Raw genomic sequence first — 22,561 nt, forward strand, 5'->3', positions numbered from 1 at the left:
AATAGATACTGATTAAGGAAAATGACAGCATTATTGCTATTATCCTTTCCACCTAGATTTTTTCCACAGCTAGAGGTCTGTAACCTAGAGTGGAGAAGAGCAGTAGTTAACTAAGTGGCTTAAACTTTTCCTCTTAAAACAACTCAGAGCAGTGCTGCCTGAATACAGACTTCATACAGAATAACGTTAGCATGAAAGTTATCCTACAGCTAAGTCGGAAAATAGGGGAATAAAGTTTAGCTTTGAAAGTACATACAGTAAAATCGACAATTCATACAGTGAAGTGTCAGATGTCCTTCTAATACGCGTCTTCTGCTTGCAGCAGTTTAGTGTAAAACCTTTCTGTGCAAACCAACTTGTATAATGTAGAACACTGTTTCACTGAACACTACTTAAGTATTTTAATGCTTTTCTATCTTCCTCCTGTCTTAATTTTTACTTTTGCAGCTGTCTTGTTCACTTAACCACAGCATCTACCTTCTCAACTAAGATCTTAGTGAAGATACAAAACCTCATAGCCATAAATCAGCGTTTGGTACCAGGCTATATTTTCCTTTTGATAAGAAGTTCTCTACAACTCAAACATATTTTCTGGACATACCTTACAGCCTGGAAAGATGACGTGTAGAAGGTGTACAGCTGAGTGCAGGAGTGCTTTGCTGATGCAATCAAAGAGTGCTGGACATGATTAAAATAGAAGCAGTCCTCCCCACCTGTTGTTTTATTTTTGTCATATGCAACTGAAATAATGATGCAGTTTTAAAATAAGGCTCAGCGATACAATGGCAGTTTCTGGCAGTTTATCTTCATTGAAGAGACTTTTGCTCAGGGCTTAACTGTGGGCAGTAGTTTCAGTACTGTATTTTCAGAACACAATGGGATTCAGTAATAATGCTTTCTTCTTCTGTCAGTCTATTTAATAGACACGGCATTAGCCCTTCATAACGCTGTTGTTGGACTGGTTCTCAATTGCATCTTTAAGAATGAGCAGAAAATCTGAAAGCATAATTTCCCCATACAAAATACTAAATCATGCAATAGCCAAGTATAAAATTTGGCTCTTAAATTTAAAATTATATTTACAGAAGTCTAGAACTCTATAATCTTAGATACCTAATAGGCAACTTACACTATATGTTGGTCATGAAGAGACTTAAGATACCATTTCCTACTTTGTGACTTATCCTTCTTCAGTAGCTTCTTCAAGTATTCTGTCTCTTCAAAAATCATTAAATACTCCTCTCGCTTCCAAATTTAAAATATCTATAGTGAAAGGACGTAACGCGTTACACACAATTATTTGTATGCAGACTTGCACCTGACCTCTGTCTTCTGGTATCATTTACCTAGTAGCTAGGATTAAACATTAGTCCTGTAATTGACAATGCAATGGATTGTAAACCCTTATTTCCTGCAACGCGCTTTAGTTTCTTTATTCAAATCACTATTTTAGAATGAAATTTACAAACTCTTACAGGACTGCTAATCAGAAGTGTAACTATAGCCTTCCTAAAATCCTTCCTGTTGCAAGAAAAATGTTAAGTATCTTGCTTCTAGGATCTGTTCGTCAAAAGTTAGTAAGGTAACGTTCTTGCATAAAGACAAACGGTATATTTGTTACTTACTAGTTTAATATGGGGTAAGAAAAGAAAGATACTCTGCTTAAAGGTGGTGGCGTGTGTTTTTTTGTGTGTGTGTGTTTTTTTTTTTTTAAGACTACACCTTTTGGGGTATTTTGTCCTCAGTATTAGAACATTATCACAGCTTAAAATCAGCTGCTACCACTTTTTCTTGATTCTACTGGAAGAGATCTTCTTTCTCTCATAGAAATAAGTAATTGCCAACATTCTGCCAAATAGATCACGGAAGTCTTCACCAGTTACGCATTCCAGTCCTTAAGTGCGTTGTATTATCCCTCTCAAGGGACACAGGGGAAAACAGTTTACTTTTCAAGACTAGAGAAGTCTGGTCCTCCTTTGCTGTAATTTCCAGAAATTTCTGCCCCACTGAAGTCAAATCCAGGGTTCTGATGGACGTAAAAGAAAAATTTAGTATACAGATTATACTTAATACAAGCGTATAAACCAACGTTTCTGTTAACTTTCTGTGATTCTAACAAGGACATATAACTATCAGCTTGCTACACAATTCAAAGCTGTCACCGCACTGAAATTCCGCTTGGAGAATGCATCAACAAATAAACCTTGAATTGTCACAGTTGCGTTGCCCACTGCCCAAGTGACTTTATAATGCCATCCTCAGTTTGTCAGATCTCCCAGTAAAGAAATATTAACAAATGTTGGAGTAAGCTTTCTGACTTTTGGTGTCCCTTTAAATTACTATCTGAAAGCATAAGTACCTGCTGTGCTGGATAGCGATTAAAATAAAAACAGTGCTCTTTTTAGCTAAGAGTAATGTGCTGATTCAGCTGTTAACTAATTAGCTGTACTTCCACAAGTCTGCAAAAACAAACAGAGACAGCTGACTGCTAAAGGTGTATGAAAATGGTTAAAATCAATTTTAGTAAAAGGGCAAGGAAAATATTTGCCAGCTCTCCATCATCTGATATTATATGTAAATATAGTCATGAGAGCTTGATGTTAGCTGTATTTAAAACAAACTTCTAAACTATAATCTTAGAGAATAAGAGAAATCGTACGTACCCTAACTTAAATGAAAAGTTGTTGAAAAGAATTATGCATCAAACACTAAAACATTTTTTTCCTTTTCCCCAAAACTAACCTTAACTTCTCACCAAACATTCAGACAGAACAGCAAGTTCTTAAAAGTACTCTGATAAAGCCTAATGAAAATTCTATACATTAAAGTATGAAAGTATTAATTAATACTTTAATTAATTAGTATTGCATTAAAGTATTTGTTTCCAGGATCTTGCTACTGGACAGCAAAATAATTTTGCTCAGCTTTCACAGTCCTGACCCATGTGTGCAAATGCAAAATACAAGCAGTAATCAGTCCTCTGACTTGCCTCTCTTTGGAATCGCTCCAGCGTGAGTTTCCTTTGCATCTGGTCCTGTACCCAAGGATCAGCAGCGTATTCATTTTCTAACAGCGACGTCCAACAATTTCCAGCATCGCGGTTTGTCTTTGTTAGAACAATTCGTATCAATTTCCTGTCCTCTATTGATTGAAGAGAGCCACAGAAAACAACCATTAGACGCTGTCCCGTGTGCTACTTTTTTTTGTTGTTTTGCTGAGTTCACCATTAACATGTTGAAGCATGGAATTTTTTGCTGAAGTGATTTAAATTCTTAACACTGATGCCAACAGGGCTATTAGTAAATAATAACAACAACAAGAAATGGAAAAGCTCAAGCAGAGACAACCTTATGCAGCCATTCCCGCGCTTCTGGCCTTTAAAATGTTGAAGCTGTTCTGGGAGGTTAAAACGCAGTTCATAAGAACTTCTGTTTCAAACATAAACTAACTTCTTCGAGGGGTTCACATGTGAGAAGAGATTTAACCTATTAATACATACAGCTCTGCTAAGGCAATAATTACAGATTTGAAGTCAGGCTGACAGCTTTACAGAATGTTATTACCAGTAAAAGTCAGAAGTAAGTTTAAGTGACTTATGGAGGTATAATCATCTTTTTTTTTTTAAAATGTAGACAGTACTCTTATGAACAATGGCTATACTGAAAGAACATCTCGGAGTTATCACGTAGAATGTTTTAGCGCTAACTGAATAAATGCAGCATGATATGGTGCATTTTGAAGGTTATTCACGTACTGGGAAAGAGTGGGCTTCACACTTCTAATATTCATGATTAAGACAACAAATCGTTCATCAATGTTGATACTAGCCAGAAAACAAAACCATCCTAGGAAAACATTAAGTGAGAAGCACAGTTTACATAATTTTTTTTATTAAAACTGAACACTTCACAATATTTGTGATGCAATGATCAGAGAAGTTTTTTTCTCTTTATCTGTAGTTAGGTACCTTAGCCTGATTTTTATACCACTTGTTGATTCTTTAGGATTGTAGGTTTTGTCACCTATCCCAAAACATAAGGCTTGAGAGGAAGAGGAGAGAATACAGAAAAGTAACAATGACAGAGAGACCTGAATCACATAACTGCACCTGTTTAATTTTTAGGAGAGTTTATTAAAAACTTCTCACCATTCGCTTGCTAAAAACTTAATGTTTATTCTAAGGAAAGTTTGTAATCCCTTGAATACTGTCTTCCCAGATCTGGCATTTCTCCATTAATCTTAATCGCTAAATTTTTTGCGCTACCTATGCTTAAAATCACATATCACATAAAAAAGATAGAAAATTAATATCTAATCCTGATTATCTCATCAACTGAATTTACATCTCCTTAGTCTGGCAGTAATTACGGCCTATTTTACACTACATATGGAGAATCAGAACCTGACCAAAATCAGAAAATAAATAATCTTTCCTGTAAAAAAAAAAAAAAAAAAACCACCTCTACTTTCCTGTATCATATTTGGAAAACAACTGCTGCCTTTCAAAATGTCACTTTGGAAACAGATCATTACCTAATGTCCACGTTCCTTCATCAGCTATTGTGGAGTCAAAAAGTTTACCCTGCAAAAGACATTTACAATATTACATAACAGGAAAACCTGTTTAGTATCCAGTTTCTGTGAAATTGCAAAGTGTTACTCCCAGCTTGCATTCTTCCACTCTACTGAAAAGGGCAATCTGGCCCCACAAATCTACACTTGCACCTAGACTAGCAAATAATTATTTTGTTACACAACAAAAATATTAGAAAATAAGTGTTTAATGCAATAAAAATACCTGTCACTGTTTCAGTATCTCCATTCAATGAAAGGGGCTGTGTTCTCAGGGGGGAATGCCATTTTTAATTGCCTTGCCATCAGAATTCCAGTGTCTGCTAAGGGCCATGCCCACCTATGGCGCAATGTAAATACATTATGATACAAAGAATTTATTGCTCACTTCCAATGAGAAAGCAGATTTATATTTAATCCTCATCATCTCCTCAGCTGAATCTACAGCTTCTCAGTCTGGCAATAACGATGGCTCATTTTACAGAGCTACACACGGAGAATCAGAACTGGACCAAAACCAGAAAAAAAGAAATCTTTCCGGAAAAAAAAAAAAACCTCTGTAGCACATTTTGAGAAATTATACTACCTTTCAAGCTATCACTTCAGAAATAGCGTATTACCTAATGTCTGCTTTCAGAAAGAGACTGGTATAAATATCAGAGGACTTCAACAATATTACAAAAGGTCAGAACGCAGCTGCTTTCAGACGTCCTGACTCCCATGTTCTCTTTCATTTGCAAAGATGATTCTGGCTCTTTTAGCGGTGAACGGCAACGCACCACGCAGCGGAACTTATTTTTCTTGAAAATATACTCCAGCAACAGAAAGTCTTTTTTGACTCACTGCAGTTTATTCACCCCACTTAAAACATTAAGTTATACTACGTTACAAACGTGGAATCAGGAGCGTTTCTGAAGTGAAAACGAGTGTCCGCGTAACGGCCGCCGCCGCGGGGGCTGAGGGCGCAACGGCCGCCTGCCCCTCCCCCCCCCCGCGGTACCTGCAGCACCTCCTCGCCCCCCACGGCGAGCGCGACGTGGCGGCTCCGCAGGCTGCAGCGCACGTCGCGGGCCCGGGTGCCCGGCGGCACGCGCACCTCGATGAACACCTCCTCCAGCGTCTGGTACCAGCGGCCCCAGGGGGTGGCGCAGGGCACCACCCCGCTCCGCTCCTCGAACGGCGCCGACATGACGACGCAGACGCCGCCACCCTCACGCGGCCCACCCGGAAGCCAGGGCAGGGCCCCTCCCCGCGCGCATGCGTACAAGCAAAGCCGTCCCCTTTCCCCCCCGCGGCAGCAAGGCTGCGGAGGGTGCTGCGCGTGCGTCATGTGGGGGGAGGCGGTGATTGGCTGAGTGCACGCCGCGCCGCGGGAGGTGATTGGCTGTCGGCGGCGCGTGGCGGCCGTTGGTGCCGTTCGAATGCCTAGTGGGGCTAACGGCGGTTGCTGCCTGTGGCCATGGCGTTCTCCAGAGCTCCGCTCCGGCGCTTCAACGAGAGCTCCGGTACGTGCGCTGCGCTGCGCCGCGCCGCGCCTGGCCCCTCGCTGGGAGCGCGGGATGGGGGCGGCGCGGGGGACCCGGCTGGAGTTTTCCGCATCAGCGGCTGTGGGAGGGGACCGGCCCGCGGCTCTGGGATGCCTCTGAGCACGGCCCGGCCCTTCTGCCTCTGCTTCTCGGGGCCTCGCCGCGCTCGGGGAGCTCTCGCTTAAGCTGGTGTGGCAGTCCGCTGTGAGGAAAGTGGCCGGCCTCAGGCTGAATCCTGGCTGTAGGCTAACAGGCTAGCTACTGAAAGCTAGAGCGGACGGATCCAAGATGTCATGGCTCTCTCATGTTATGACACAAAGCTACAAAAAACCGTACAGGCTTTCTTTCTCCTGACTGAAGTACGGTTGCTGACAGCAATTTCCAGCATAAATGCTTTTCCTCACGAGCTTTTGGCTGTGGCCGCATACCTGCTTCATGCTGTTGCCTGTTCTCAGAGGATAAGTTACATGAAGTTGCTCTCCTCTCTCTGTAGTTACTTATGAAACTGAACAAAGTGAGTGGGCGTTTACTGGGCTTGAGACCACCTGGTTATGATTATACAAAGAATTTGTAGCTATGTTGTTTCTGCTTTTTTTTTTTTTCTGTTTTCCTTCGAGTTTTTCTCAACTCTTTAGATTCTTTTAATAAAGGAGTAAGTAGTTTAGTTATTAGGATGAGAAGTCTGGAATCCATTAACACCTAAATATTCTGTTCTTCCAAACTGGAAGAGGACTTTAAAAAAGAATAGATGAGGGTTTGTTCTGTCCCCTTTACTTTGCTTTAGAGTGGCTCTCTCTCTAATTAGCTATAATATCTTTTAACTGCTTTCTTTCAAATTGAATTTAATGCTCCGCTACTGCTGATGAGCTGTCTTGAAACACTCTGTATGTGAAGCAGAACTCCTAACGTTTGTTGGGGTACCCAAAAGAAAGTTAAATTGAGTAGTCGACAATGATCTCACTAGCGCTGCAGTAATCTCTCTCCACCCCTTCCCCCAACCATGTGTCCTCCTCATATTTACGGAGGAAAACTGAGATGGGTTGTTGTGGGGGTTGTGATGGTGTTGTTTTTAAAATTAGGTCTAACTTAGGTGTGTTACCAGCTTTAACTCACCGTTATCATTTTCCTTATTAGTTCTTTGCTGTTCTGAATATTTCGTTTCTTGCATGTACTCTGCTGCCAGGATCCTATGATGTCAAATCATTGGATACAGTAAGAAGTTCTCTGTCTTCTGAAACACATCAACGGGTTAGGAGACAGAAGAGTAAGTAGCCCTAAAATATATACAAAGTACAACAATACAATACCTTTAAAAGCTAAGAATGAAAGTGCTTACATGCTGCTTCTGCTCTGTTTTTGGTTTTTGTTTTCTCTGGGTGGGATTTACTGACTGTCTTCCAGCTGTCATGGCTGGCAGTTGTAAAGACATGAATTTTACAACTTAATTGAATCTCTTTCAAAAATAATCCTTCTGTGCAATTTCTAGTGACTAGGAAGTGCTCCATTTTGAATTCAACTAAATGGTTTAACTACTTTTCTAGCCTTGCTTTTAATGGGTGGCATTTTGAGTTGTATAGCTGAGGGGAAAAACAAAACAAACACTGTTCCTTAGCTGAAAACTGACAGTGGGAATGTGGAGTGGGGGTGGGGGGAGAAACTCAGCAGAAAATGAGTTCTCAAGATTGGTTGTCACCTGGTGATCTATTTCTGAACTATGAGCGCTGGACTGATTTAATACTGAACTGCTTGCTTGCAGTAAGAAAATAGCTAGCCTTGGGTTGTGAGGTAGGTAGTCTAATAATCAAATAGCATCCTGTCTTTTGTATACAAAGTTGCTTAACCTTTTCCTAATTTAGTGAAACTTTCTTCATCGCATGCATGCATGCATGCTCCCTTCACCATTCTTGTCTGCATCCTTATTTAGGTGAGACAAATCTGAACAGTGAAAAGAATGCATCTACCCCTGTAACTGGAAGGAGACTTGTATCTCTTGGATCAATAGTAAGACTTTCTTCTGTGATGTCTCTAATACTATTAACTCTAGCCAAGCTTAATATTGGGTCTGATTCTCAATGTCACTAGTTAAGAGCACATAGCTGCTTTGTATAGTTACCGTTAACCTATCTAGAAGAACTGTGAAATGCATTATTATGCCTGGTTTCCTTTTAAAAAAGGGGAAAAAAAAAAAAGGAAGAAAAAACCAGAAATCTTAGCATCTTTGGGATCACATGGTGATTACTTGGGGCTACAGAGTAGCTTGGTTGATGGTGGGGGGGGTTGTTTCTTTTGTTTACATCCAATTGCGATACAGCTGCTTCTCATTAAGATCTTATTTCTGCTTCTATTTTCCTGTGGTGGATGTTACAGGGCAGGAACCTAATGGTGGAAGAATATAAGAAAAGATGATACTGTATACGCAGGTTCTGAGATGTATGAGGATATGGGTTTCAAAATGCATATGTTAACAAATTGAATAATAACTCTAATTTACTGATTGAGTTTATGAGAGCTTGAGGTAGGAGGAAGTTCTACGAACAAACTTGTAGTTAAGTGATTGAAGGGCTTTTGCAGAGATTAAACGGTGTTTATGTCTTAAAACTTCCTCAATCTCCTTTCTGTCACCATGTTCATGAGCTATCCGTTCAGAGTAACGTTCATGAGAAAGTGCAATGGTAAAACTGTTCCTAATCTAATCTGTCTGTTCTGTGTGTGGCTTAGCTTCTGATTTTGTGTATGCTTTGGGCAGGGGCTGTGTCTTAAATATTGCTGTGTGTGTGAAGGCATCTACTGTCACACTTCACTGTGTTAAATTAGCATGTAGCTGGCAGTATTTTTATTTGTGAGGTCTAGTAACTCAGAGCCTCTAGTTTGCCTGGTAAAATTCCATATTGTAACCTCTTACTGTGAACTGTAAAGATCAATTTAAATGTTTCTAATGGATCTGTTCTCAAAAGCCAGCTAGTGGGAGTCTGAAGCCGAAAAGAGATCATATTCTTATGAAAGAGAAAAAGAAACAGAAGACGCTGGAGAAGGAGGTATGAATACATTGAGTACAATTCTACATTTGTCACTTCCCTAATCAAAGCTACAAGCAGACAGAATTTGCCTCTTTCACAAAACATAAGTTGTTGCGCAGAACTGTTTGCAAGAGCAGAGATTCTCAAATGTTACAGTAAGTAGAAAATGGGGTTTGTTAATGGAATTCTTGCTGGCCCTGAGCAGCCCTGCACGTCTTTTAAAGAACAGAAGAAGGAACAGAGTCCTATGTTTCAAAAGTATTTTATGCAACCTATGCAATCCTGTTTTATTTAACAGCTGTCTGTCAAGACTTTTCTTAATTAACATAATTTTGATGCTTAAGGCAGTTAGCTTTCCCTTCTTGGTGCTGGTACCGTGTCTTGACATCTGAAACATATGACGCAGAGTTTTGTATATATGACAGTCTTTTAATTCTATAGCCAAAGAGGAGATTTGGGTTCTGTTGCAGGTTGAAGTTTTTGAATACGTTGCACTGGCTCAGTAGCACAAAGCCAGCTGACATGCTAAGACTGCAAGTCTATGGTGTTTAATAATAAAGAATTGTGGTGATTGTGTCCTTTCCCACGAATAACAGAATTAGATATTCGTTCTGAATGACAGAAGTTAATACCGTTTGAATACTCAGCCTTTACAGGAATACAGAACAGGCATATCTTTGTTACTTAAAAGGAATAACAGGAAGAAATAAAGACGATACCAATTTTGTTTTAGATTCGTGTGTTAATGAGAGAGCGTGGAGAACAGGATAAAAAACTTCAGGCTTTGGATGAGGATTTTGCAAAGACTGAAGCAAAGCTGACTGCTGCAGTGCAAGAGAAAACATCTCTTTTGGCAAATGTTGCATGCCTGAAGAAACAGCTTCTTGAACTAACAAGAGCCAATGAACTACTGAAATCAAAGGTACTGCCAGACAAATGAGCACCTGTTTGTTTTGACTTGGCTATTATTTAGTTTCTTCTGCAAGAATCTTCAGCTGTTGGCAGTGTTAGTCAGCATCTGTTTTCACATTTGCTCTTGTGTTGTCACAGGGACAGAGCATCTCTGGTTTGAGATTCTGTGCATTTCTGGCTAAAGACAGCTAGGCCTGCAAATGTGTATTTCGAGGAAAGGTGCAGATTAGTATTGTGGATGGGAGAGAGATGGTGTGTTAAATGGCTCTGTGAAGAGTAATCCAAATGAATGGGTTATGTTTGATGGGTTTTTTTATTTATCTCTTAAGCTGTCTGAAGATGGCATGCAGAAGAAAATGAGCAGCCTATGCATGGAGTTAATGAGGCTGAGAAACAAGAGGGATGCAAAGGAAAAGGTAAGACCCTTGTCACTACAAAGTGTGGTGACTGTGAGCTCTCTGGAAACTGGCGGTGATGAATTACAACCGTTTTGAGGATAACTTTTTGTTTTCCCTCAAACTCATTTTTCAGAATATTTTTCTTCTACTTTGTTCAGTGGAAACAGACAGAAAATCTAACGTTCTTGATTCTGCTGTTGATTTATAGGGCAACTCTGAGCTCAAATACAGAAGACTAGAAAAGGCTCTTTTGATATCAATCTGTTGGTCAGATGAGACTACTAATTTATTTGAAAACAAGCAGTCCTATATATGGTTTGAAGCCATGAGTGTTTGTATTTTTTGATTACTCTAACAAATAGATGATATGTTCTTCATGGATACTTGAATATAGGAGTCAAATGTATCACAGTAGGAAACACTAATTAAACTGTATTTATGAACTAGTTCTAGTTTACCAGTCTCTTAGTCAATTTTGGGGGGTATTTTGTTTTGTTTTTTACCAAGTCTCACCTTGGTGGTAATACTTGGCTATTAGGATTTTTCTTGTTGATTTTCTTATTTTCTTTTAGACTGCACTTGCAAAGCAGGAAGATATGGAAATGAAGTTGCAGGAAGTACAAAGAAATCTAGAGCATTCAAAAGGAAAAGTAGCACAGTTAGAAGAAAAACTGTAAGTAATAAGGAAGGGAGTTGACTTAGGTGGTGTTATATCTGCCAGCTGTGCTTAGACGTTCATACCTTATAGTACATACGTAGCTCAGGGAAAATAAAGGTCATTTCCGTATTGAGGGAACAGAAGCTATTAGTGGACGTGACCTGGACTAAATTTGATAGAAAGGTGTTTTAGGAACTGCTGCGTTCTTATAACCATAACATGCAAGGCCCTATTTCTCTAACATATTTAACCTTTTTCCGGAAGAACAGCTATGTCTGAACCTTCGGTGGTCTTCCAGTGTGGTATGACTGGGGTATTTTTTTGGTGTGGGGTGAGGAGGGGAGACACTTCTTGAGAAGACTCATTCTCCATCTTGGAGCAAGGCACTCATGTAGATTAAACATTTGAGTTTCTGGCCCTATTAGACTAGATAAGCTTGGAAAAAGTAAGAGTAAGCATTAGACCAGCAGTTATGATACTAATTCTGTACCTAGGCATTTGACAAAGATCACGTAAACAGTTTGTTGCCCTTTAGCTAAGGGTATTGATGGGTGGTTGTAATGCCTTCAGGGTTTCTTCGTAGTAGCTGCTTTCCCTTTTAGAAAGCTACTGCAAAGTGCCTTGGCTGAAGCAGCTGTCTGCAGGGAGGGAAGGAGTTCCAAATCAGCACTTCCTGTTCTGCCTGGATAGTGGCATTTGATGCAGAGGAACAGTGCCCTGACAGGGGGCTGTTTCTGAGGATGGTGACCTATAATGGATCTACTTCTGAAGTAGATTTGACTTCAATTTTGGATGACTAGCACAGCAGAATCCTCCTTCTAATAAAGTGTCTCCTGCTCTTACTTAACATCCAAGCGCTCACGTTTTATACCCACATTAAACTGAAAATTCCCAAAGCCAATATTACAGGCAGTGCAATTAGCAAAGGGAAGCAATAATAGTTGTTTGGCTAACGCAGCCTCTTTAGCACATTTGGTGGTAAAACATGGCTCAGTGTCTTTGGTGCAAATGAGAAGATATGCAACAAAAGCAAGCAGCAGCAGAGGGCAGAGTGACCTCTTAGAGTCACTCAGTTTGTCACATGAACTGGATTATGGAAAGCATGTCTTTAACTGTCTTTAACTTGTGATGCAAGGATGTATTATTTGTTTATCTGTGATCAAATACATTACAGCTCTTATGTGTTTAAAAGCATCATGAAAACTTTCTGCTTTTAGATCTGCTACTGAGAGAGAGAAAGTTGAAGAAAATTCTGACACTGAAAAGCTCCTGGAATATATCACAGAGCTCAGGTAACAAACATATCTAGCTTGGAGAGGACTGGGCAAGTTAAAAGGCAGTAAGGCTAAGCCTTGGTTATGGCTGCGGTTATAGAATCTTGGCAACAACTATGTAGCTGCATTATACTGGAGGGGGGAAAAAGCTGGGTTTTTTTTCTCCAGACAATGGAAAGGAGTCATAAGACACTAATTATTTTTCCAGAGGTCTCTGCAGTTTTGTGAGCTAAGTAATACAGTGGAAGAGTTTCACAGAGTCCTGAAATCTAGTTTCTAGCCTGGCTTATTTGTGCATAAATCGAGCTGGATTTTCCTTGTAACATGTGCTAGTGTCTTTGAGCCCTCACCTGTGTACAGTAGGACAAAAACACTGGTCTTGGTTTCCAGTGAACTTTGCAGCACTTTGATTTACACTTAAGATTTGTGGTGGGTTATCTGTGTTGGTGGCACTTCAGAATCAGTGAGGCTTTTCTGAAAGCCACTAATGCAGGGCTTTGCAGCTGATTGAAACACTAACCGGTCTTCACAATAGTGTGTTCCCAGCAGGGCATGATGTAGATATGATAATATTCTAGTTCAACTAGTTCACTGAAGGTTTTAGTTTTGTTTTTTTCCCTTCCACTGTCTTACTCTTGCCAATTCACTCAGTAAGAGATTTCTTACTAACTCTCAATGTATTGTAAGGTCCTCATCAAGGCAATGCTTAAGCTTCTAAAATTTGTTTTGTTAACACGTATGCATTCCTGTCAAAACTCACCTTTGCACAAAACTGGATGTAATAGTCATCTATAAATCGATTATAGTGACTAATTGAATATTTAATCACACTTTTATCTGTATATTAAGTTCTGGGATTACATAAATTTCTCTGAGAAACAAAATGTCAATGTTGAAACAAGTTACTTGTAAGTAATCTGTCTTAATGTGCAGTAACTGGTATTTGGGAAAGTAAGTGAGGGTTGTCCCCCTGTTCAATTTGGTCATGATTAACATTAATTTGGACACCCTTTAAACAAAGCATTTCTCCCTTTGTATTGAAGTGTAAGCTTATGAGCAAAATGTAGTGGTAACATTGGTAACATCTGAATTTTCTCCTACAGTAGTGTTGCAGAAATGGTAGAAAAATACAAATTAGATGTTACCCGGATGGAGGAGATGCTGATAAAGAAAGACCAAGACATCAGGATCCTGAAGGATTCCCTTAAAACAAGAGAAGAAGAATCATTTAAACTGATAAAAGAACTTAATGAAAGGTGTCAGCTGCTTGAACAAGAAAAAGGTAATTGTTGGTACTTATATGCTGTCGGCGTAGGTAAGAATCACTTGAACATCTTAGTTATAACATCTCAAGTAGACATGTTTTAAAAATGTTAATGTAGACTAGTTTGTTGAATATCACATCTCCAAGCTCCAGGTGAAAATAGCCCAGCATATTTCCATCAGTATGGAAACTACCTGGAATCTGACTTCTCTTGTTAAGTCTAAAACTATTATTCCATACAGGGATGCTAAGGTGGATATTATGGAACTAAAAATTGTTTAGCTGGTAGGATGGGCTTTAATCTGAAAACTGCCTGCAAATGACTTGCTCCTCTCTCTTTATTGACAATCACCACTGTATTGCATCAGTACACCACTCGGGACATATGCTTAAGTTTATTGAAGTATTGGGAAGGTGAGTAGGACCTCCTCCTTCCCTTGTGTCCCTGCCACCTCCCCAAAGAACAAAAACAAAAAACAACCCTGCCGCCTAACACTGGTACTCAGTTCTTAGTATATCAGTTGACTGCCGGGTGCTTGTATTATGTGAAAGAAAGTTTTGGGAAAATGTTTAGTTATTTTTCCCCAACCATACTGCTGTTCTAATAAAGGCTAACTGTTTGTCCCTACGATTACTATCATTAATATTCATCTCAAATATGATTCTTTCAGTCAGTTTTGAGGAGTTTCCAGGTGGCTAGAAGACTTTTTTTTTCTCCTCGCCTAGTTAACTTTAGAGCTAGAATGAAAGTAGAATGATGAACAGATGTTGTAGTTCTTTGAAGACAGAAAAGTGAAGATCTATTAAATTGACAACTTCTCCATGCAGAGAAAGAGTCTTCTGAGAGCAGAGGAGAACACCTGAGTATGATTGCTGAAATAGAAGACCTGAAAAAAAAAACTCTCTTAGAAGAACAAGAGCACCAAAACCTGCTTCAGAAACAAGAGGAGATTCTCTCTCAGCTGCAACAAGAGAGGGTAAATGCAAATTCTAAATTAGTTAAATACTTTAATCCCAATGACTAGCACTAAACATTCTGATTTTGATTACATGTAAAATTGTTGTGTTAATAACAGCCTAATCTGTAGGATGTAGAAGTGGCTACTAGCCAGCAGAAACTGCATGTTCTGATGTCTCTGTAAGAATTGCAGCTCTGGCATGACAGATGTTATCGTTCTTCACGTAGGTTTGCCCTCATTCTTGTGTTTCAAAGCTTAAATACTATTAACTGGCCTTTAGTATATGTAAACACAGACTGGAAAAGTACTGATAGTTATAAAATCTCTGCTACTCTGGCCCATAGGAATCTTCTGCATCTATGCACCAGAAGTTACTAGAGTTTCAAGAAGAGGTAACAAATGAGAGACTTCTCCTAGAAGAAGAGCTGAAGGGCGCAATGAATGAGCTGGATAAGTTACATGCTAAGGAGAAGAAAGCTGAAAAGTTGGTGAGGCGATTGGAACAAGAAATCAAATCTCGAGCTTTTGAGCTTGCTCAGATGGAAGAAAAGCTGAAAGGGTTTGTAAAACAAACTATCTAATTGTAGTACTTGTACAGAAAAATGTTAAATCAAATTATAGAAAAAGTTTCTAAGCCTAATTTAGGTTCTAAAGGGACCTGACAGAGCTAAACTTATTTCTTGCTGGTTATTGACTAAGTATAGCAATTAGATTGGATGCATTGGAAGGATTTGAATCAGTTGTAAATTGTTTTAATTTGAAACTGCTTAATTAGCATACTGAGACATGCTTGATCTGCTGGTGCTCTAGTTGCATCCTGTTAGTCCTAACGGTAAGCTACATGTGTGTCATATTGAACATTTCCATCCTGGAGAAGACAATCACTAGGGAAGACTTCCAAGAAAATTGTTTCTTTCTTTGTCACTTTTTGAAAGATTTCTAGTAGATACTAAAAGGAATCTGTTCTACAGGCGTTTGAGGAAATGAAGGGAGGGGGAAATACTTAAATCTGCTGTGAAGAAGACTGTGCTTTAATCCCTAAAGCTGTGGTAGAGGAGTTATTGACTTGTGTCATAAGTGATGCATTGCTGCCACAGCAAACCTTCAGTAGCTGATAACAGCACTTAAAACTTGTTCAAACATACTTTTTTCCAGTATGGAATGCTGATTTCTTATTTCAGGAAGAATGCTGAGCTGGAACGAATCAGTGAAATGCACAGTAGTGCTGTTTTGCAAATTCAAGAAGAGCACAGCAACACCCTGTGTAAACTTGGAAAGACTATTGCTGAATTTGAAAGGTATATAAGTTCCATTAAGATCTAGGACAGGCATTCTCTCTATTATAATAAAAAGTACCATTCTCTCTACTACAATAAAAGTACTGTGTATGTGTGCACCTTATGACTTGAGCCTCAATATGAGCATTGCTACAGTGTTAGAGCAGTGTTTTATGTGATGGATTGTTTGATGGCATTAACAAATTGACTTACTCCTGAGTAATAGACCAGCATAATGATCTAGATAGAGTCTAGCTATAGGTTCAGGAAGCTGTGGATGTTTCCTCTTCCACAGTGTAACCAAGTGCAATATTCCAGTGCTCTTGAATCCTGCTGAGAGTTGTAACTGGTGGTGATGTTCCGTGCATTAAATTTTTTTGCAAAGTGACTTCCTGTTCAGACTCAAAACTTGAAGTGGATAAAGATTACTTTCCTAAAGTTCTTGAGAATAGCCTCAGTGTTAGGTAACTTCTACATGACACAGTGCTGGAAACAACCGAGCACACTGTGTACAGTCACTCAGAAGGAATTAAACTGATGTCATTCAACATGATCTTCATGATCTGGCAGCAGATGCATATCGGGGAAGGAATTATTGCAGACCTCTCCTCAAAAGATATAGGCTGTAGTAGTATTAAAAATTGATATTGTTATTGCTAAGTGTGCAAAAGCACCCCAAAGGGTCAAGCAGAATATTCTCTGATACAGGCTTCAGCTATAGGTGAACTTTGGTGTTTAAAATGTCTATGGAAATGAAAATAACTCTAGTATGGTATTTTTCAATATTATTTCTTATGGCTTTGTGGAAATGGCTTTTTTTCTTCTGGTAGACTTCTTAGTACTAGAAAGCTGCTATATCTCGAGGTTAAAGTCTGTTGTACTTGGTAGCATGAGCCTGCATTGCTTTTCTAAGGCCTGAACCTGCCCGTCTGTGTTCTGTCTTTAATTAACAAAGCTTTTTAAATTTGTATTTTAATTCCAGCTACAAGAAGACAATAGGTGAAGAAATAACTAGTCTTAAACTGCAGAATACCTCTCTGCAAGAAGAGGTTGCCAACCTGAAAAAAATAGGCAAAGATAACCTACAGCTACTTCAGGAAGCAGAATATACTAAAAACAAAGCAAAAGAAGAATGTGCAAGGTACTGGGCCAACAAACTTTCTTTAAAGTGAAAGGATTCTAACTGAGGCTTGCCTTCTTACCTAGAATGTAACGTGATGTTCTTTCAAATAAAATCAGCACTTGGAAGTTTATATTTCTTCCCCTTCCCGATGCAGGGAGTTGAAGGTGTTGGTAGACAAAAAAAAAAATAAAAACCTTTTTTGGCCAATCTGAATTGGGTATTTCTGACTTTGCCAGATGTAGCTCTGGTTTATAAAATACTTCTGTAACAAAATTTCTTTTTTACCTGTGGTGGGTATTTTAAAGTTATCCACAGTTAGAGCTTACCTGAGCTTTCTTAAAACACCTATTCTTAAAATGTTACTCCTTTGTTTCTCCCCACCTGTTTATTGTTCTCTCCAGTTCCCATTAGAGTTGATCTGGAAAAAAAAAAACAACTCAATTTATCTCTTCTTCCATTAGCTGACTCTTTGGCATGGTGCAGGAGGGATTCTTTGTTTCCACCAAGGTGATGAAGCAAATAACTTGAGGGAGAGGGATGGCAACCCTTGGATGTAGAGTTTGCCTAGACCCTTGAACCCATCCACATACAATCTTGACTAGTCTAACTACTAAAGTATCTTGTATTAAAAGCTGTTAGCATTAAAAGAAGTTAATAAACATATGAACTTACTTGCTTCAAAAGTGCTGCTTCCTTGCAGCTCTTTGCAGTTAAAGACTGTACATCTTCAACTTGACTGCTTTCTGTACTATGTTGTGCTTTTCTTACAATGCTGTTAGTGTGAATCTTCATTCCAGTTCTTTTAGTAACAGCATTTCAGATGCGGTTACTTGTTTTCAGGTGTAGAATAAGGAAAAAATAATTTAAGGGTTCATTAAAGATGAATGATGTTTTCCTCAGGATGCTTTTAGAAGCCCAGACAAAGCTGGCACTAAAAGAAGCAGAAATAGAAAGAACCAAAGAGTCTTGCCTTGCACAAATGACTAAACTTCAGGAAAAAATGGAAGTGCAAACTGCAGACCTGAGAAAAAGTCTTGAAGTGGAAAGATCAAGGTGACTTTTCCTCAAACTAAGCTTGGGTACCATGGTACACCAAAGTTTTAGCGTGAAAATAAGCTTTGTGGGTTTTTTTTTTTTTTTAAGGAAAAACATAAATGAAGATGTGACCTCTAGCTTAAAAGAAGAGATAAAGAGCTGGCGTACTCTATATGAAGATCTGCATAACAAAGCTAAGCCTTTTCAGGTGTGTCATGAAGTAGACATTTATTAGTGTGTGACTTAATACTCTTGTGCAGTTGGCTGAACTCAGGAAGTAAACATGCTATCTGCCATTCTAAGGCATTTACCCTGCAACAGTTTTCAAAGCTACTTTTCCTTTGAGCAGCTATTCTTCCCAAACTAATCTTTGTAGGTCTCAGTTTATATTTTTAAAAAAAAAATCAGTTAAAGATTTTTTTTTAAAAAAGACTTCAAAATATGTTCCAGCAACAACTAGATGCATTTGAAGCAGAGAAGAATGCGCTCTTAAATGAGCATGGTGCAGCCCAGGAAGAACTGAATAAACTAAGTGATGCATATGCTAAACTACTTGGCCACCAGAACCAGAAGCAAAAAATCAAGCATGTTATGAAGCTGAAGGAGGAGAATACACACCTGAAGCAGGTTTGTCAACTAAAATGTTAGAAATATTGTTAGAATTTATTGACAAAGTCCTGTTTATTGCTGTAAATATTTATAGACTGATGCTGCTTTTGTGCAGGGAACCTGTCCTTAATTTGTTTATTAAATTACATGATTTATATAGCTCTTGAATTCCCTTTGAGAGTGCTAGATTAGAATGAACCACTAGTCTCTAGAAACAGAAAAGTAGTCTCTCTTAGCTTGGACTTGATACATGCTGTACAAGATCACCAGGGCAAATCATTTATCTTGCATTTAGCCTGGCTAGTTTTTCTTGCCTTTTGGGAGGTTTTAGACTTAACCTATCTCCTGAAAGCACTAAATAAGGTATCGGCCACGAAAAGTTTAGAGCTACTGCACTGCTTTGCAGTGTTATACAGTGGTGCTAGTTTCTGTGTAACTTTGTTTTTGCCATTTTTTTTTTTAAACTAACAAGAACAATATTGCATGTATGTGGTAGTTCCTCTGAGTAATGCTAAAGCAAATAATGAAGCATGCTTTTCTCCTGTTCTTAATCTGACTTCTGAAGTATTATGTTTTCCATCTTAGGATGTCTCAAAATTGCGTGCACTGCTAGCAAAAGAGAAGCAAACAAGCAGAGATCTTCAGGAGCAGTTATACGTGATTCAGGGCATTAGGCGGTTTGATCCCTCTAAAGCTTTCCAGCATGATAGCAAGGAAAACATTCCTCCAAAAACACCTTTTAAAGAAGGTAAGCTTGGCTATTTTGGTAACCATGGCCTTGTACATTCTTAAACATAACCAAAGATGACAATCTTGCATAGTGTCTACTCCATTTGGAGAAGGAGCTGGCCTCTCTTTTCTGCTCCATGGCAGATGAAGGCTGCATCTATGAGGTACCTCTGATGCACTATTGGCTATTGCGCTTCCCAGCCCTATTTGTTTTACTGACCTGAGTTGGGCAGGGCTTATGTCAGGTCAGTTAATAGAAAGCATGTGTGATAAGGAAGGGAGCAGGTTGCAGAGAATGAACTTGTTTGCATGATCTTGCAAGAGGTGAACATGTTTTGCTATTGTGTATCACTCAGTATTTTCTTTGAGAAGCCCCATGCAGTTAATAAGCTCTAGCTGATCGAGTGATACGCAATATCTCTTGCAAGGGTCTTAGGCATGGAAATGGCTCAGTGAGAGGTTTGAGCCCTGGTTCTTTAGTTGTCTTTGAGGTCCTTGTGCTGCTACAGTTGTAAAGGTATGAAACAAAAGGCCTACAGCTGATTCTTCAGTGGAGGGAAAGAAGAGAAGAACATTGTGGAGGAGTTGAGAAAAAAGGCAAGTAGTGTATAGAAAAGACAGGGAAAGGATGTAGGTCTCACCAGATGTGTATTTTGGAACATATTCTGAGGTCTAAAGTCCTGGACTTGCCTGTCACGTGGAGTATTAAGCCCCTTCTTCCTCATTCCTCCTCCAGCAGACAAATGATTACTAGATGGGTAGGGGCAAGAGTGGAAAACACAAACTTAGTAACATTTTTCCATTGCAGGTAACAGAAACAAAAGTTAATCTCTTCTTGGTTTTAAGAAAAAAATCTTAAGTCAACAGTGAACTTGCATGCTGTGGTGAAGACTTCAAAGGACTATTTGTTAAAGGTGACTTTAAATGCTGTACATAATACAAATGCGAGTAAGAGAAATGACATAAAATTACCTATTTTTAGAAAAACTATACTTGATAGTGCTCTTACTCAGAGGCTATGGATGACCGTATGTTCCAGACTCTTGGGAACATAGTTGCACTCTAAGACAAAGAAAAATGTTTGACTGTTTCACTTTCTAATATGCTGAAGCCACTTAATTTGTTTTCAAATTAACAGAACAACTTAAGCCCAAAAAGGGTGAATAAGCATTGAGGGGGGGAAAAGAATGACAAATCTGCTTTCATGTAAGATCTTGTTTTGTATCTGTCTTATCTTTACAATTCTAATTTTGCTATTTGTTTGCTTTAATACCAATGGAAGGAACGCTTCCCAGAGACGGTTGGTCTTGATAGTTCCCGGTGGGATCTGTATTTGAGACATGCTAAGTTCAATCCTGAGGCTAGATATTACAGCTATTTTCAGAAAAGGTTTTTCAGGTCAAACTTAAACTAATTGCTTTGTTTAATCTAAGTATTTGTTTCCTGTGGTGGAGATCAGTGTCTTGAGGAAAGTTTATCATATTTTGAATGCTGTGCTCACTGGACTGTCTGGCTTAACTGTCATAACTTCCATGTAGCCAGCTCTCTTTGCTATGTGAAGGGGAATAACCGGACTTCTCTTTATTGGGTGGGAGGATGCCCGCTGTACATGTGTGCGTTGTGTAGACTTGGATTTTGGCAAGCTGAAATAATTTGTTTAACTGCATTTCAAAGTAAGAACATTTTAGCAGAATAAACATTTTTTTAATGAAACTTACTTGTCTACTTTCCTTTACAAATCGGGGATAAAAACCAAAATTAAATCAAGTTATATAAGTGACCTGATGTTCTGTGTTCTAGTCTTATCTTTTTCTTCCTCCTCCTAGGCTGTTAAACTTTCCTTTACCTATGATATAGGAAAGACTTCATTCTAGATAACTAGAATTCCTGCTTAGCTCTGTCAGAGGGTTTCTGAAAAATTCAATAACCTTTGTCTTTAGGACTCCAAATACCTCTCACCGAGAACAAGAATCTGGCCCAATAAAAAAATTATTTGAAAACAGCTGTTATTAGCCAGTCTTTCAGCCTCACCAAGGTTCCCTGAACATGACCAGCTTGTTTTCCCCTTTCTTACTGCAATGCAATCTGTAAACAAAATCTCTCTGCCTGCTCACAGCAAAGCAGCCTTAGACTCTACTGAACAACGCTGTGCTCTGATGGCTAACCTGACTCTTCCTCTGCTTAGAGTTTTCTCAATTTCCATGAAAGCAAAACAAATTATTTTGAGAATGTGGATAAGTAATGTAAAGTGGAATGGAGAGAGAATTAAAGAATGGGAAGAAAGTTAAAAGTTTGAGCACTGTCAGCTTCAGTCTAGGGGTTCTTACTAGTTTCATGCACATATGAAATACCATTTAAAAAAATATTTTGGTCATTCAACTGACTTAGGTAGTCACTACAGGAATCAGTTATTTTCATGTGGCCTATATATTTCATTGCAAGACTTGTGTAAGAATAAATTATTTCTCTGATCATCCGTCTTACTATATTATCTCATGATCTGGGTTTCATTTTAAATGCAAAATGAAGAGCTGCTAGAATCATCAACCTGACTGACTTAATTAGGGCCCACCTCCTGCTGCTTATAAAAGGAAAATTGCCTAAGACTCAATGTCAGTTCTTTGAATAAATTTTACATGCACAATGGTGGTGCTTATTCATGCCAGCTGTTACAAAGTCAAAATTAAGTTCATACTGAGCATCTTGCATGCTCCGTAGGGAATAAACCAAAAACTTAACAAAGGATTGGAACAACACCTCATCAGGGCTTGGAATAGTGTTTTGATTTCAAAGGTCAACTGAGCTATCACTTTTAGTCTCTGTGCTCTCTGCTGGCAAAAGCAGACAAAGGGACAAACAGGCAGTTGAACTGCAATCACTTCCTAGGCTGATAATTCATTTTGTAGTTTGAAGCAATGCCTGAAATGCTGGTGAAAATGGAGCAGGTAAGGATCTGGATATTTACGTTAATAAAGATTGCTGCTACAATTCAATTACTGACTCTAGGGGGAAGGAAGGAGGAGGAGGGAGAGACGATCGCAGTTTAGTCTCTGCAATGACAGTGCAATATGGAATGCTGAAATAATGAATGGTGCATTTAGTCATCCAGTGATGCATTATACCTTACTGACTGTGATTTATTGACTGTAATCAAGTTTTTGTTTTATTGATTCCACTATTTCAAGAAATCAGTTTCACAAATTGAACT

The 22,561-nt window shown here is 38.9% G+C and overlaps 2 protein-coding genes across 4 annotated transcripts; one reads left to right on the top strand and one right to left on the bottom strand.

The window, feature by feature from the left end:
- Positions 1–688: 688 nt before the first annotated feature.
- NUDCD2 (NudC domain containing 2) lies at positions 689–5,841 on the bottom strand. Of its 2 annotated transcripts, none has more exons than XM_068959980.1 (4): positions 5,573–5,841; positions 4,534–4,582; positions 2,990–3,141; positions 689–2,026 (listed from the first exon to the last, which is right to left on the bottom strand). In XM_068959980.1, the coding sequence occupies exons 1-4, from the start codon at positions 5,759–5,761 to the stop codon at positions 1,943–1,945; spliced, it is 474 nt and encodes a 157-aa protein (XP_068816081.1). In that variant the 5' UTR covers positions 5,762–5,841; the 3' UTR covers positions 689–1,942. The 2 variants fall into 2 exon arrangements, with proteins under 2 accessions (XP_068816081.1, XP_068816082.1); XM_068959981.1 differs by having other exon boundaries at positions 5,582–5,823.
- On the top strand, positions 5,821–21,066 carry HMMR (hyaluronan mediated motility receptor). 2 transcript variants are annotated; one of them, XM_068959977.1, is made up of 18 exons: positions 5,821–6,077; positions 7,282–7,362; positions 8,023–8,099; positions 9,053–9,133; positions 9,849–10,037; positions 10,357–10,443; positions 10,998–11,098; positions 12,301–12,375; positions 13,461–13,639; positions 14,450–14,598; positions 14,925–15,139; positions 15,762–15,878; positions 16,840–16,998; positions 17,881–18,033; positions 18,124–18,223; positions 18,466–18,642; positions 19,210–19,372; positions 20,162–21,066. In XM_068959977.1, exons 1-18 carry the CDS (start codon positions 6,032–6,034, stop codon positions 20,179–20,181), a joined length of 2,169 nt encoding a protein of 722 aa, XP_068816078.1. In that variant the 5' UTR covers positions 5,821–6,031; the 3' UTR covers positions 20,182–21,066. The 2 variants fall into 2 exon arrangements, with proteins under 2 accessions (XP_068816078.1, XP_068816079.1); XM_068959978.1 differs by lacking the exon at positions 17,881–18,033 and having other exon boundaries at positions 5,901–6,077.
- The last annotated feature ends 1,495 nt before the right edge of the window (positions 21,067–22,561 follow it).

Source organism: Struthio camelus, chromosome 13 (assembly GCF_040807025.1).
Source record: "Struthio camelus isolate bStrCam1 chromosome 13, bStrCam1.hap1, whole genome shotgun sequence".
In the NCBI taxonomy this organism is placed as follows: domain Eukaryota; kingdom Metazoa; phylum Chordata; class Aves; order Struthioniformes; family Struthionidae; genus Struthio; species Struthio camelus.